At 45.6% G+C, this 14,283-nt stretch overlaps 1 protein-coding gene across 1 annotated transcript; it reads right to left on the bottom strand.

Moving 5' to 3' along the window:
• Nucleotides 1-7,130: 7,130 nt before the first annotated feature.
• On the bottom strand, nucleotides 7,131-9,965 carry npffl (neuropeptide FF-amide peptide precursor like; the record flags this gene model as incomplete). The annotated part of the gene is made up of 2 exons (XM_055664532.1): nucleotides 7,131-7,408; nucleotides 9,817-9,965. Coding segments are annotated over 2 exons (279 nt in total), but the record flags the coding sequence as incomplete, so codon positions are not given.
• Nucleotides 9,966-14,283: the final 4,318 nt, after the last annotated feature.

Below are 14,283 nucleotides of genomic sequence, written 5' to 3'. Positions count from 1 at the left end.
CCAAGTGCATCTTCCTTTCACAATGGGAGAAAGCTGGCAGGTGAAAAATATAACGTACTTCGATTCCCTCTGAATGTAATCTAGGTCTCTTCAAATCAGGCCAAACAGAAAGCCATGATGTGGAATCAATACCAAAACTTGCTAAATGCATACCAACAGTCTGCTGTGAGAGCCATGTAATTCTCTTGATCTGGGTAAAGGAAGGAATGCTCTCCAATTAACCTCCTGCAACATATGTGACACATTTTGGGGATCAGACTGATGGAGTGAAGATCAAGCCATCCACCCTTTGACCCACTGTTTAAATTTTCCAACATTTACACAAATTAAATATGTTTGCACAGTTTTATTATAAAGTGAGGAATGTGAATGCTACAATGAAGATTCATGGATTGAAATTCAGAGCAGACCGCTGAAGTGAGCACCCACCACTCCTAGATTGAGTGCAGCATCCCTGCCCCGATCAGAATTCTACCTTGTGGACTGATGATGGATTCTTTGAGGATCCATGCATGTAGGTGGCATTGGTAGCCCCCCCTCTGCCCCAGTTGTAGGCCAAAGGACAGCCTTTCTGACAACACACAGTGGGAGCCTAGTCTTATGGTAAAAACAGCTGATTCTACACACGCCCACAACTATTTACAATATTGACATTAGTTACAGTACTTCCCAATAGGTCAGGCAGCTGCCTTGAAAGTGTTGGGCTCAGGTCTGAGGGGAGCCTGCCTAGTGCACTCCCAACTGCGGCCCCTGGTTAAAATGAGTAATAATAAGGTCCAGGAGAAGAAACAAAAGATGGTGGTCAGAGAGAGAAAGGCTTAATTGACAGGGTGGATGAAGAGGCAAACTTCTCCCAGTTGGGGAACTGAGAATCGACGGGGGAGGAGGGGGAGTTTCAGACTAAGCAGTCGCCCACTTCAGATGGAGATGAGGATTATTTCTTCACTCGTAGGAAGGTGAGTCTTTGGAGTTCTTTACCCTCCCAGAGAGCAGTGAGTGTGACGGCAGTTACTGAATATATCCCAGCCCACGGTAAGCAGATTTTTGGGAGTCGAGGGTAAAATGGATGCAAGGCCAAGATCATGTCAGCCACTTCCTTATTGAACGGCAGAGCAGGCTCGCGAGGACTATATAGACTCCTCTTCTGTGTGTGGAGCACATTACCTGAGAAACTCAGCGGGTGCAGCAGCATCTATGGAGCGAAGGAAATAGGCAACGTTTCGTCCCGAAACGTTGCCTATTTCCTTCGCTCCATAGATGCTGCTGCACCCGCTCAGTTTCTCCAGCTTTTTTGTCTACCTTCGATTTTCCAGCATCTGCAGTTCCTTCTTAAACACATTACCCGAGAAGATGTTGGGAGTAGATTCAATGGCGACTCAATTGGAGAATTGGGTAGATACCTTGAGTTTAGAGATACAGTGTGGAAACGGGCCCACTAGGGACAATTTACAGAAGCCAAATTGACCTACAAACCTGTACAAGGCATTGGTGAGACCAAATCTGGAGTATGGTGTACAATTTTGGTCGCCCAATTATAGGAAGGATGTCAACAAAGTAGAGAGAGTACAGAGGAGATTTACTAGAATGTTGCCTGGGTTTCAACAACTAAGTTACAGAGATAGGTTGAATAAGTTAGGTCTTTATTCTCTGGAGCGCAGAAGGTTAAGGGGGGGACCTGATAGAGGTCTTTAAAATGATGAGAGGGATAGACAGAGTTGATGTGGACAAGCTTTTCCCTTTGAGAATAGGGAAGATTCAAACAAGAGGGCATGACTTCAGAATTAAGGGACAGAAGTTTAGGGGTAATATGAGGGGGAACTTCTTTACTCAGAGAGTGGTAGCGGTGTGGAATGAGCTTCCAGTGGAAGTGGTGGAGGCAGGTTCATTGGTATCATTTAAAAATAAATTGGATAGGCATATGGATGAGAAGGGAATGGAGGGTTATGGTATGAGTGCAGGCAGGTGGGACTAAGGGGAAAAAAATTTGTTCGGCACGGACTTGTAGGGCCGAGATGGCCTGTTTTCGTGCTGTAATCGTTATATGGTTACTTTGGAGTTTGGGAGGAAACTCCACGCAGGTCACGGGGAGAACGTACAAACTCCGTACAGACAGCACCCGTAGTCAGGATTGAACGCGGGTCTCTGGGGCTGTGAGGCAGCAGCTCTACCCGCTGCGCCGCCCATGAAAAATGCAAGGCCCTAAGAAGACGCAAGGGAATGCGAATGAGTTGAATCTCTTCCCAAAGAAGTGGGATTTGTGTGATAGGCCGATCGCCCTCGGGATTCTGAGGGAATATTGGCCTGTTTGCTCAACCTGGATTCATTGTTGCATTACAGACAGACACACAGTGCTGGAGTAACTCAGTGGGTCGGGCAGCATCTCCGGAGATAAAGGATGGGTGACGTTTCGGGTCGGGATCTTTCTTCAGACTGCAAAATTGTAGCATTTAATCTACTTTGAGCATTATCAGGATTCTCATCACTAGAGGTCGCCAATTCACCACTAATAGCTTGGTGTGAGTTAAAGTGGCAGCTCGTTCTATTAAATCTTTCCCCTCTCACCTTAAACCTATGCCCTCTGGTTCGCCCTATCTATTCCCCTCGTGATTTTATAAACCTCTGCAAGATTCTCCCCCCCCCCAACCCCAACCCCCAGCCTCCTGCGCACCAAGGAATACAATCCTAACCTGTCCAACCCAGAGCTCAGCCCCTCAAGTCCTGGTAACCAAAGATCCTATAGCGGAAGATCTTTGCTGGTAACATCCTTGTAAATCTTCTCTGCAGTCTTTCCTGCTTAACAACATATTTCCTTTTATCACATAAAAAAAAACCCCATCTGATATTGATGATTTTATACTACATGTTTTACATTATCTGTCAATAGTTTTTCTGTATTTGGTTTTATATGAGATTAGCTTTAACTTTCCCTGTTTGAGTGTTACAAAACACACGGTCATATTAAATCTTTCCTGTGGGTGGTGCCATTGTACCGCCCTGAGCAGCAGCACACGGTTTTAGCTCAACGATACACCAATGCACTTTGCATGGAGAACCCGGTTGCCGATCCATAATACCGAGGGTTATTCATGAAAATACAAGCTCTCTCTGAGGTCCACACCATTGTCCCACAACAGCATTCCACTAGGTCCCTTCTTGGAGTCCGGTGACAGACCACCAATTTCAGTAAATTTGTCCCAGGTTAAACCTGACTCGGATTTAAGGACACCATTCGTTCTGATGGTGAGGAAGAGAAAGAGAGTCGAGAGTGTTTATTGTCACGTGTCCCAAAACGGAACAATTAAACAAGTCAAATCAAGTCAAGAGAGTTTATTGTCATGTGCCCCTGATATGACAATGAAATTCTTGCTTTGCTTCAGCACAACAGAACATAGGTATTGACTACAAAACAGATCAGTGTGTCCATATACCATTATATACGTAAATACACACATGAATAAATAAACTGTTAAAGTGCAAATAACAGATAATGGGCTATTAATGTTCAGAGTTTTGTGCGAGCCAAGTTTAATAGCCTGATGGCTGTGGGGAAGTAGCTATTTCTGAACCTGGTCGTTGCAGTCTTCGGGCTCCTGTACCTTCTACCTGAAGGTAGCAGGGAGATGAGTGTGTGGCCAGGATGGTGTGGGTCTTTGATGATATTGCCAGCCTTTTTGATGTAGCGACTGCGATAGATCCCCTCGATGGAAGGGAGGTCAGAGCCGATGATGGACTGGGCAGTGTTTATTACTTTTTGTAGTCTTTTCCTCTCCAGGGCGCTCAAATTGCCATACAAAACAGAATGCTGGAGTAACTCAGCGGAACAGGCAGCATTTCTGGAGAGAAATGGGTGACGCTTCATCCTGAGTTTAGTTTAGAGATATAGCATGGAAACAGGCCTTTCAGCCCACTGAGCCCGCGCCGACCAGCGATCACCACACACTGACACTCCTACACACTGGGGACAATTTACAATTTAACCAAAGCCAATTAACCTGTAAACCTGTATGTCTTTGGAGTGTGAGAGGAAACCGGAGCACCCGCAGAAAAACCACGCAGGACACGGAGAGAACGTGCAAACTCCGTACAGACTGTACCCGTACGTCAGGATTGAACCCGAGTCTCTAGCGCTGTAACCGTGCCGTGTTCTCTAGTCCCCAATGGAGTGTGGTGTCCCGTGACAGTAGTTCGCTCTTTACCCATCATCGGTGCTTTTCTTGTACCAGTCCTGTATCAATTCAAAATTAAGCTATATTTATCCACAGATTTTTTTTCCATCAATAAATCCCCACCTCCCTCCCCCATTCTGTTTTGATTTTGTGACCAACCAATTTCTAATTGACTGATAATTTAAAATTGAGGAGCATCCATACATGCTGCTGCACCCACTCAGTTTCTCCAGCATTTTTGTCTACCTTCGATTTTCCAGCCTCTGCAGTTCCTTCTGAAATGCTGAGTTATATTGCATTGCTATTACATTGATCATGATCAGATTATATTGATCATGCTTTCGATAGGATTTAGCACACCCTAATTATCTTGCAATTCTCTTCTCAAAGCAGACGTGTGACTCTTTGGACAGCTAAATACAGAAACCATTAATGGATGCTGATTAGTATACATCAGTATTCGTTTTATTATTAGATGCTCTTTGGGGAGAGCTGGATGTTAATCTATGTCCTGATGTTTAAACGCATTCACAAACTGAGATGGACGACTCAGCCTTTTTCCAGTGGGACCATTAAACCCTTCCAAATGTTCCCAACGTGAACTGGTGAGGTGTATTTCCCACCTGGGTATTGCCTGACCTTAGGAATAATCTTTCTTTCACAAGCTGCAGCAAGGCCAAACTGCAGCAGGTAGGGGAATTATTTCAATGATCATCCTAAATAAATAGAAGTATTTTGCTGTGCGAGGGGCCCTGTGCAACCCTTGAACGAAAATCACCTTCACTGTCATAGAGTCATACACCGTGGAAACAGGCCCTTCAGCCCAACTTGCCCACACTGACCAACACGTCCCATCTGCACTAGTCCCACTTGCCTGTGTTTGGTCCGTACCCCTCTTAACCTATCCCATCCATGAACCTGCCTAAATGTTTCTTAAGTGTTGTGGTAGCCACTGTGCCGCCCATCCTTCTTCACACGGGTTCAGCCAGGGTCGGATTTACGTATAAGCTAAACAAGCTTAAGCTTAGGGCCTCAAGATCCAGGGGGGCCTACTCACCTCGCTGCCTCACCGGACCCGTCGAACCTCGCCGCCCCACCGACCATCCGCCCACCAGGACCTCCTACTCTTTGCCCGCTGACCCTGGCCACTCCACCGCCCTCCAGCAGCCCGCAGCCATCGCCTTACCTGCAGCCTGGACTCAGCACCGGGCCTGACGTTTCCACGCTGCTAACTCCCACTGCCCCGGGTTTGACTGCGCTGGGTCCTAGTGCTAGCCCCCCCTAACCCTGGTAATCTCAGTGGCTGTTCCACTGGGTCTTCCCCATTCCCCTCAAACCATGTGACCCCAGCTCTTTCCCCACCCACACTACAGTCCTCATACCCCCCCCACACCCTGACCACCCACCACCCCTCCAGGTAAGGCATCGCCCGCTCCGCAGTGAATCCAATATGTATTTTAAAACCAACTGTTTAATGACAACATACAGTAGGATCTAAAAGTGTCACACTGTCACTGTCGGGTAGTCATGGTCTTCTAGTCGAGGGGGTGGGGGATTTGGAGGGGGGGGGGCTCACAAGTGAAATACCTTAGTGCCTCTCTTCATCTAAATCCGGCCCTGGGTTCAGCCAATGTGAAGAAGGTTCCCAACCCAAAACGTTGCCTGTCCATTTCCCTCCATAGATGCTGCCTGACCTGCTGAGTTCCTCTGGGATGGGTTTCCAATCTCAGGTCTCAGAGTCCTTGCATCACCTGGTTTCATTGAGACCTTTTGAGTGCTTTTCCAAAAGCCACTGCCAATGTGTCCCTTTGATTGTTTGATTTGGGTACAAGAGTCAAGAGTGTTTAATAGTCAAATATATCGAAACGGAACAATGAAGTTATTGCTTGCAGCAGCATAACAGGTTTGTTTGCACAGTATTTAATAGGTAACATAATAAAGCAAACAAAAAAACCTCAATGAATTAAAAAAGAAGTCCCTAGTGCAACAAAGAAAGTTTGAAGTTCAAAGTTTAGTTGCTGTTTGTCGTGTGATGGTTGTTGGGAAGAAACTCAATGTAAGGCATTGGTGGGTAAGTGGTTGCATACATGCTTCTGAATTCGAAGTGTGTGTGTGTGTTTGTGTTCAAAACCCATTCAGGTGGCCTGATTGTATAACTGAGATGGACAGTGTCCAGTGTTGTTCTGTGGGCGTGCTTAACTGGAGCTTGTACAATTTGGATGACCCCTACATCCCAAGACTGAACAATAAAACCTTGCCTCTTCCTCTGCATGCACAATGTTGGTCAAAACTTTGAAGGAACGCAGGAGAAATGTCTCTGCTCTGCTTATCCCTCATTGTAGCATCCATGCATGTTTCAGTGCTGTTCACAGCTTCACAGGTTACGGGAGTAGAATTAGGCCATTTGGCCCATCGAGTCTACGCTGTCATTCAATCAATCCCAGCTGATCTCTGCCTCCTAATCCCATTCCTCTGCCTTCTCCCCATAACTCTTATCACCCATTCTAATCAAGAATTTGCCTATCTCTGCCTTAAAAATATCCACTGACTTGACCTCCACAGCCCTCTGTGACAATGAATTCCACAGATTAAGTAACCTCTAACTAAAGAATGGGGCCCAAAGAACCATGTTGCTGTCTGGCCCTCCAGAATGCCTCTGCATCTTAGCTATGTATTTGTAATTAGGCACACTAATGCTGAATTATGAGGTAACAAGGCTAGCTGATAATATCAGCACACAAGACCTTGCGGGCTCTCCATCTGTACCGATCACCATGGGAGTATATGATCAAAATGTTCCAAGTAATAAATATGCCCACGGTGTGAAAAGCACTATCGAAATACAAGTCTCCAACCTGGAGTTTGCCCATTTAAAAAAAACATTTCTTTGAACGGTTGGCAAGGGCTGATTTGTGAATAAAATCTCCAATAAGTAAAGCAATTCACTAAATACCACCTTTATTTAACAGTTCATTAAGTATATGTATCACAAGTGAACAAATTTCTAGAAGCACAATATTTGGAGGTGTTTAATTGACAAATAGTTTCTAAGTCGAGGTGAGCCATTGCGGAAGAATGCTCATTCTCTTGGTTTTACGGATGTCCAGTTCCATTATTTCTTCTTTCCAAACCGTTGTGGCATGGTCATGCTCCAGATCTGTGACGGAATGATTTCCCAGTCCTGGTAGTGTATCTGAGGCTCAGTGCCAGAGTCGAAGCTTCTTTGAGCTGCACGCCCAAACCTAAACCAACAGACAGACAAAAATCAATATAAGGACAGTGATCAATGTAAAAGCGAGACACAATGAACTGCAGATGCTGCAACCTTGAGCAAAGCACAAAGTGCTGGAGTAACTCAGCGGGTCAGGCAGCATCTGTGGAGAACATGGATAGGTGACGTTTCACAGAGTGCTGGAGTAACTCAGCGGGTCAGGCAGCATCTGTGGAGAACATGGATAGGTGACGTTTCACAGAATGCTGGAGTAACTCAGCGGGTCAGGCAGCATCTGTGGAGGACATGGATAGGTGACGTTTCACACAGTGCTGGAGTAACTCAGCGGGTCAGGCAGCATCTGTGGTGAACATGGATAGGTGACGTTTCACAGAGTGCTGGAGTAACTCAGCGGGTCGGGCAGCATCTGTGGAGAACATGGATAGGTGACGTTTCACAGAGTGCTGGCGTAACTCAGCGGGTCAGGCAGCATCTGTGGAGGACATGGATAGGTGATGTTTCGGGTCATGATCCTCCTCCTTTGGGATGGTGGGAGGAAACCAGAACACTCAGGGGGGGATGACCACGTGGTGACAGGGAGAACACACACACACACACACACACACACACGCACACGCACACACACACGCACACGCACACACAGCACCAGAGGTCAGGGATAAACCAGGTTCTCTGGAACTTTGAGGCAGCAGCTCCACCAGTTGTGCCACCATTCTATGACTCTCTGGAACTTTGAGGCAGCAGCTCCACCAGTTGTGCCACCATTCTATGACTCTCTAATTCATTGGCGGCATTCCGGTAAACCTCCTGCACCCTCTCCAAAGCCGTCACATCCTTCCTGTAATGGGGCGACTGGAACAGCACGCAATAATTTGAATGTGGCCTAACCAGCATTCTGAACAACCTCTCACAGTAGGTGGTGAATCTCTGGAATTCTTTACCCCTTAGGGTTGTGGAGACTGAAGTGGTTACATTTCTGGAATATTGGGTTTTGATGGCTCTGGGGAAGTTCCACAGAGGAGGAGATGAGACCTGGGACACATCAGCCATGATCATATTGAATGATGGGGCAAGCTTGAGGCCTACCCCTGCTTCTAGTTCCTTACTGAAAAAGGGTCCCGACCCAAAACGTCACGTATACATTTTCTCCAGAGATGCCTGACCCACTGAGTTACTCCAGCATTTGGTGTCTATCCTTACATTCCTTATGGATTTTTACATCATGGTCACCAGCTTTTTAATTCCAACTTAATTTAATTATTTAAATGTTCTAATTTTTTTTTTTTTTTTAGTTTGTTCTAAGTTTGTTTTATTGTTCTTTGGTGTGTTTTATGTGGGGGGAGGGGAGTGGGGGAAACTTCTTTCATGTTCTTACCTTCCCGTAGATGTGATCAATTTTCGGATCTCATTCTCCGGGTGCTGCGGCCTACAATCACTGGAGCTGGAAGCCTCCTCGGACTGTCATGAGCCCCACCCCAGGGCGCGGATTTAACATCGGAGCGGGTCGCTTGCCTGGGGTCGCTCCCACCGTGACCACCGCAGGCTTTAACATCAAGGGCCCGCAGTCTCGGGTGAGGCCTAGTCGGGTGTTCCAACGCCGCGGAGGGGGGAGTGGAGCGCCTCGACGCGGAGGGCCTCAACGCCGGCTACGGGAGTCAAGTTCGTCCCGTCAACGGGGGCTCGAGGCCCACGACCGAGGAAGAGCTAGGGGAAGGACTTGAACTTTATTTTGCCTTCCACCACTGTGAGGAGTGTGTAGGAGCCACTATGGTGGATGTTCAATGTTCAAATGTGTTTTGATTGTTCCGTTTCCAAGATGGCTGCCGGAAGGGAGAGTGAACGCTAGTGCGATTAGCTGCCGCTGCTCTCTCTCTCTGAATTGGGTATTGTTGATGTCCTTACTATTATTTATTTATTTATTTAAAAAAATATTTTGTATCATTCCGCTTACATGTTTTGTAATCTGCTTACTAAATTTTGTAAGGTGTCCTTGAGTCCTTGAAAGGCGCCCATAAGTATAATGTATTATTATTATTATTATTATTATTTTTCTCCCCTTCTCCAAGGCAAATTTAATAATCCAGTTGTCAAAGGGCTGTTTTAAGGAGAGGGATGTTTAGTTTAGTTTGAAGTCTGAAGAAGGGCCTCGACCCAAAACGTCACCCATTTCTTCTCACCAGAGATGCTGCCTGTCCCGCTGAGTTACTCCAGATTTTTGTGTCTATCTTTAGATTAGTTTAGAGATACAGTGCGGAAACAAGGCACCGAGTCTGCGCAGACCAGCGATCCCTGTACACCAGTACTATCCTACACACATTAGGGACAACTTGAAATTTTACCGAAGCCAATTAACCTACAAACCTGTACGTCTTTGCAGTGGTTACTGAACAAACCAACACAGACGAAGTGCAAACCTACCTTTGTGGCTCGAATACAAAGGAAGGGTTTCTTCCCGCCTTCTCTGGGACATGGATTATGGAGTTCAGCAGCGCGTTGAGCGTGTGATCACTGCCCAGCCTCTTTACACTGTATCCATCGCCATTCTGCAGATAGTCAGATCCAAGCAATTAGTCAGCCTCTCAGACCAGGACAAAATACCTTCATTTGCAAAGGGGTTTGGAGCGCAAGAGCAGGATTGAGATGCAGAAACAAAACAAAAATAATTAGAATTGTGCATTTTCTTTGCTTCCTTCCAGAGCATCAACCACATCATTTTGCAAATTGACTTTGAACTGACTTTGTGCTTTGAATTGACTTTGACCTTAGTTCCAACTTAACAGGACTTGAAAATTGTAACACATCCAGATGAACAGTGCATTTTGATTGTAGACAAAAGTGCTGGAGAAACTCAGCGGGTGCAGCAGCATCTAGATGCTGCTGCACCCCCTGAGTTTCTCCAACACTTTTGTCTACCTTCGATTTTCCAGCATCTGCAGTTCCTTCTTAAGTGCATTTTGACTGATTGATTGAAAGATACAGCATGGAAACAGGCCCTTCAGCCCACCGAGTCCTCGCCGACCATTGATCACCTGTCCACACTAGTTCTCTGCTTTTCCCACATTCTCATCCGCTCCCTGCACATTGGTTTGACTTGACTTGAGGAGAGGTTTACAGAGGGCCAATTAACCTACAGGCCTGCACGTCTTTGAGACATGGGAGGAAACCCATGCGGTCAAAGGGAGTACGTGCAAATTCCACACAGACAGCACCCGATGTCAGGATCGCTCTCCCAGCTGCGCCACTGTGGGCCTAGTTCTGGATGCACATACGTTCTCACTAACTTGCAGCTGTTACAAAAGTCTTTGAACGTTGAATGCAGCTAGCTAACGTGCAAACAGCTCAAGAAATGCTTCTCCAATGCTTAATGTCTCTGATTTTCGAACTTAATGACATATGTTTGCAATATGTGCCTGTACTTAAGAATGTCACGGGGAATGGAATGTGCATCTAATACAGTGTGGCTGTCTGGAATATACCGCAAACACAATAGCCCTGGACATTGTTGTATTTGTTATCATGTGGACACCTTGCCAACTCTATAAAGACACACAGACATGCTTCTGCTTTCAACATCTGTATTTATAACATTTTATGTCAATGTCCTGACCGTTGTGCACTGTACACATCAGAACACAGCTTTGAAGTATATTTTCAAGCTACAATCTGCATCTTCTGTGACCCGGCAACTATTGCAGAATATAAGCCAGAAAGTCTCAGTGTCTGTTACTGCTTTATTAATTTTCCTCAAGGACAGCAACATATAAAATTATAGAATTATTGCAGTGCAGAAAAAAAGACCATTCAGCCCAGAGAACCCATGCTAGCTCCTTGTGGACGAACGCAATCCGTTTGATTTGCCACAACCCCAACCTCTAACCTCCTTCCCATATCCCTGCAAAGTCCTTCCCCCCCCCCCCCCCCCCCCCCCCCAGGCAGTGATTTCCAGATTCTAACTACTGAATGCATAATTCTTTCTTTCCTCACATTCCCAGTATTCATATTCCCTACTGTTTATTCTGCATCCCCAAGTCCTCGAATTGTACGCAAATGGGAACTCCATTCGTTTCCCCCGTCTCTTAGGCCAGCTCGGTGGTGCAGCTGGTAGAGCTGCTGCCTCACATCGCCAGAGAACCGGGTTCGATCGCAAGAGCTGGAGTAACTTAGCGGGTCAGGCAGCGTCTCTGGAGAACATGGATGGGTGACGCTTTGGGTCGGGAACCTTCTTCAATCTGAAGAAGAGTTCCTGACCTGAAACAGCGTCAGTCCATTCTCTCCAGGGGAGCTGCCTGCTGCACCCGCTGAGTTTCTCCAGCAATTTTGTGTATCTTCGATCTTCCAGCATCTGCAATTCCTTCTTGAACAAACAACGAGCTGCCTGATCTGCTGAGTTTCTTTGTATCTTTTGTACCTTTTTCCCCCCCAACTAATAAGTGTTCGTTCCCAAGCCTAGGAAGATTATTTATGGGTGCCCAGCAGAATACATTGCCGTTAAAAGCGTTGAAAGTTACCTGAACCCACAGGCATTTGTTAACAACCAAAGCAAAATCCTGCAGATGCTGAAAATCTGACATAAAAACTGTACGCTTGGAATTCACAATTCAAATGGAGAGAGAAACAGTGTTCACATTTCAAGGCAAAACTGATTAAATCAAAATGCTGGAAGCAGTTCGCAGGATCGATTGTGACAGATTTCCCTCCTCCCCACAAATGCTGAGTATTTCCAGCATTTTCTGATATTAATTTCAGATTTCCAGCATCTGCAATTTATTTGGTTTTTTTCCCCAAAGTTAACTCTGTTTCTGAGTGTTCACAGCATTTTTAGTTTAAATGGAGGATGTAAAAAAATACTTCTGAAGGGGTTCTTACCACTGCAGTTTGAGTTCTTGCAGGGGGACTGACCTCGTGATCTGCCTGATAGATAGACCTGAACTCTCCTTCTTTAGAGCACGCGGACATTCTTAGGTAACTGACTGCCACAAAGACGAGGAGAAATAACTTGCTGTCCATCGCTGAGGGCACTCTGATGGTAGGAGGCAGAAACCAGCAGCGATCCTGGGATCCAAATGCATAAACAACCTCCAGCTGCCTTTTTAAACCATTTTCTTGAATTCTTCAGGGGGAAACACATGCATCCATAGGTTGGGGAAGAGGGGGTAATACAAATAAGTGTGTTTAATACAACAAAGCTTCTTTAAGTGTTAAGAAGAAGAATTTAAAAAGCCATAATGGGTTATGCTATTGTAAAATTGCTATCATTAAGTGATTAAAAATAATAATTGGTGTACGGGGAGTACTGTTAGGATTGGTGGGCACTTCTGACTCACACTTCCATTTGGTACAGAATGCATTTGGTGTGTAATTAGTAGAATACATCTCAAAGTGGTCCCCAAGGCTGAAGGACCCACTAGTACCTCCGATTAAAAGTAATAATCAAACTCTGACCATTTTTTATTGTCAGCAACTCAGAATTATGTGTTGCGTTGAGCCACAGAATAAAATTAATACTGTCTGTGGAATTCTCTGCCTCAGAGGGCGGTAGAGGCAGCTTCTCTGGATGCTTTCAAGAGAGAGCTAGATAGGGCTCTTAAAAAGAGAGGAGTCATGGGGAAATTGGGAGAAGGCAGGAACGGGGTACTGATTGGGGATGATCAGCCATGATCACATTGAATGGCGGTGCTGGCTCGAAGGGCCAAATGGCCTACTCCTGCACCTATTGTCTATTGCACACAGAAATGCAGGAGAAACTCAGCAGGTGCAGCAGCATCTATGGAGCGAAGGAAGTTTCGGCCCGAATCGTTGCCTATTTCCTTCGCTCCATGGATGCTGCTGCACCCGCTGAGTTTCTCCAGCATTTTTGTCTACCTTCGATTTTCCAGCATCTGCAGTTCCTTCTTAAACACTATTGTCTATTGTTGCAGCTTCCAGATATTAACCCATAAATTAAAAGTCAAGATCAAATGAAGAGTGTTTAATTATCATACGCAAAAGGAACGGAACAATGAAATTCTTACTTGCTGCCGCTTTACAATTACATTAACGCAACAAATCAATTGTCATATGTACTGACCATGGAACAATGAAATTCTTAGATAGACACAGGAGACATAACCTCAGCGGGTGGGACAGGCAGGATCTCTGGAGAGAAGGAATGGGGGACGTTTCAGGTCGAGACCCTAATGAAATCCTAAAAAAAAGCCCAAAGTTCTTAGTGCAACCAAAGACAGTCCATAATTCATAGTTTTGGTTATTGTTGAGTAGTGTTTAAGAGCTTAATGGCTGGACATTACAGTTTTTAGTTACCATAATAGGTACAGGCCATCCTATATCTTCTTCTCGATGGCAGGAGTGAAATGAGAGCGTGGCCAGGATGGTGTGGGTCTCTGATGATACGAGCTGCCTTCTTGAATTCCACTATGGAAACTGAAGAATTTAAATTTTGTTTAAGTTGTTTTGTTAAGTCAGGAGTAAAAATACACTAGCATCGGTAATGGTGACTGCGAGACCTGTGGATTGTCAAAAACCTCACCGCCAGCCAAGCAAGTTCTTGGTGCTTGTTTGAAAGTTCTGGGAGTGAGGTGTTCTGCCAAGTGACATTCTCCTCAGAGACACACCCGACTGGATCCACACCTACTTTTCATAAGGTCATAAGTGATAGAAGCAGAATTAGGCCATTTGGCCCATCAAGACCTCTCCATCATTCAATCATGGCTCTTCTATCTCTGCCTCCTAACCCAATTCTCCTGCCTTCTCCCCATAACCTCTGACACCTACAGAGCCTCACGATTCAGACAGACTACTTCCTGAATGGCGGATATTCCAAGATATCCTTCTGCCCAAACCTATACTGAATTTATTAAGTATGGGCGTAAGGGATCGAAGTCTTGC

The sequence above is a fragment of the Leucoraja erinacea genome, chromosome 40 (genome assembly GCF_028641065.1).
Source record: "Leucoraja erinacea ecotype New England chromosome 40, Leri_hhj_1, whole genome shotgun sequence".
NCBI lineage: Eukaryota > Metazoa > Chordata > Chondrichthyes > Rajiformes > Rajidae > Leucoraja > Leucoraja erinaceus.
The sequence above is the reverse complement of the archived record's forward strand: the minus strand, read 5'-3'. Positions and strand labels throughout refer to the sequence as shown.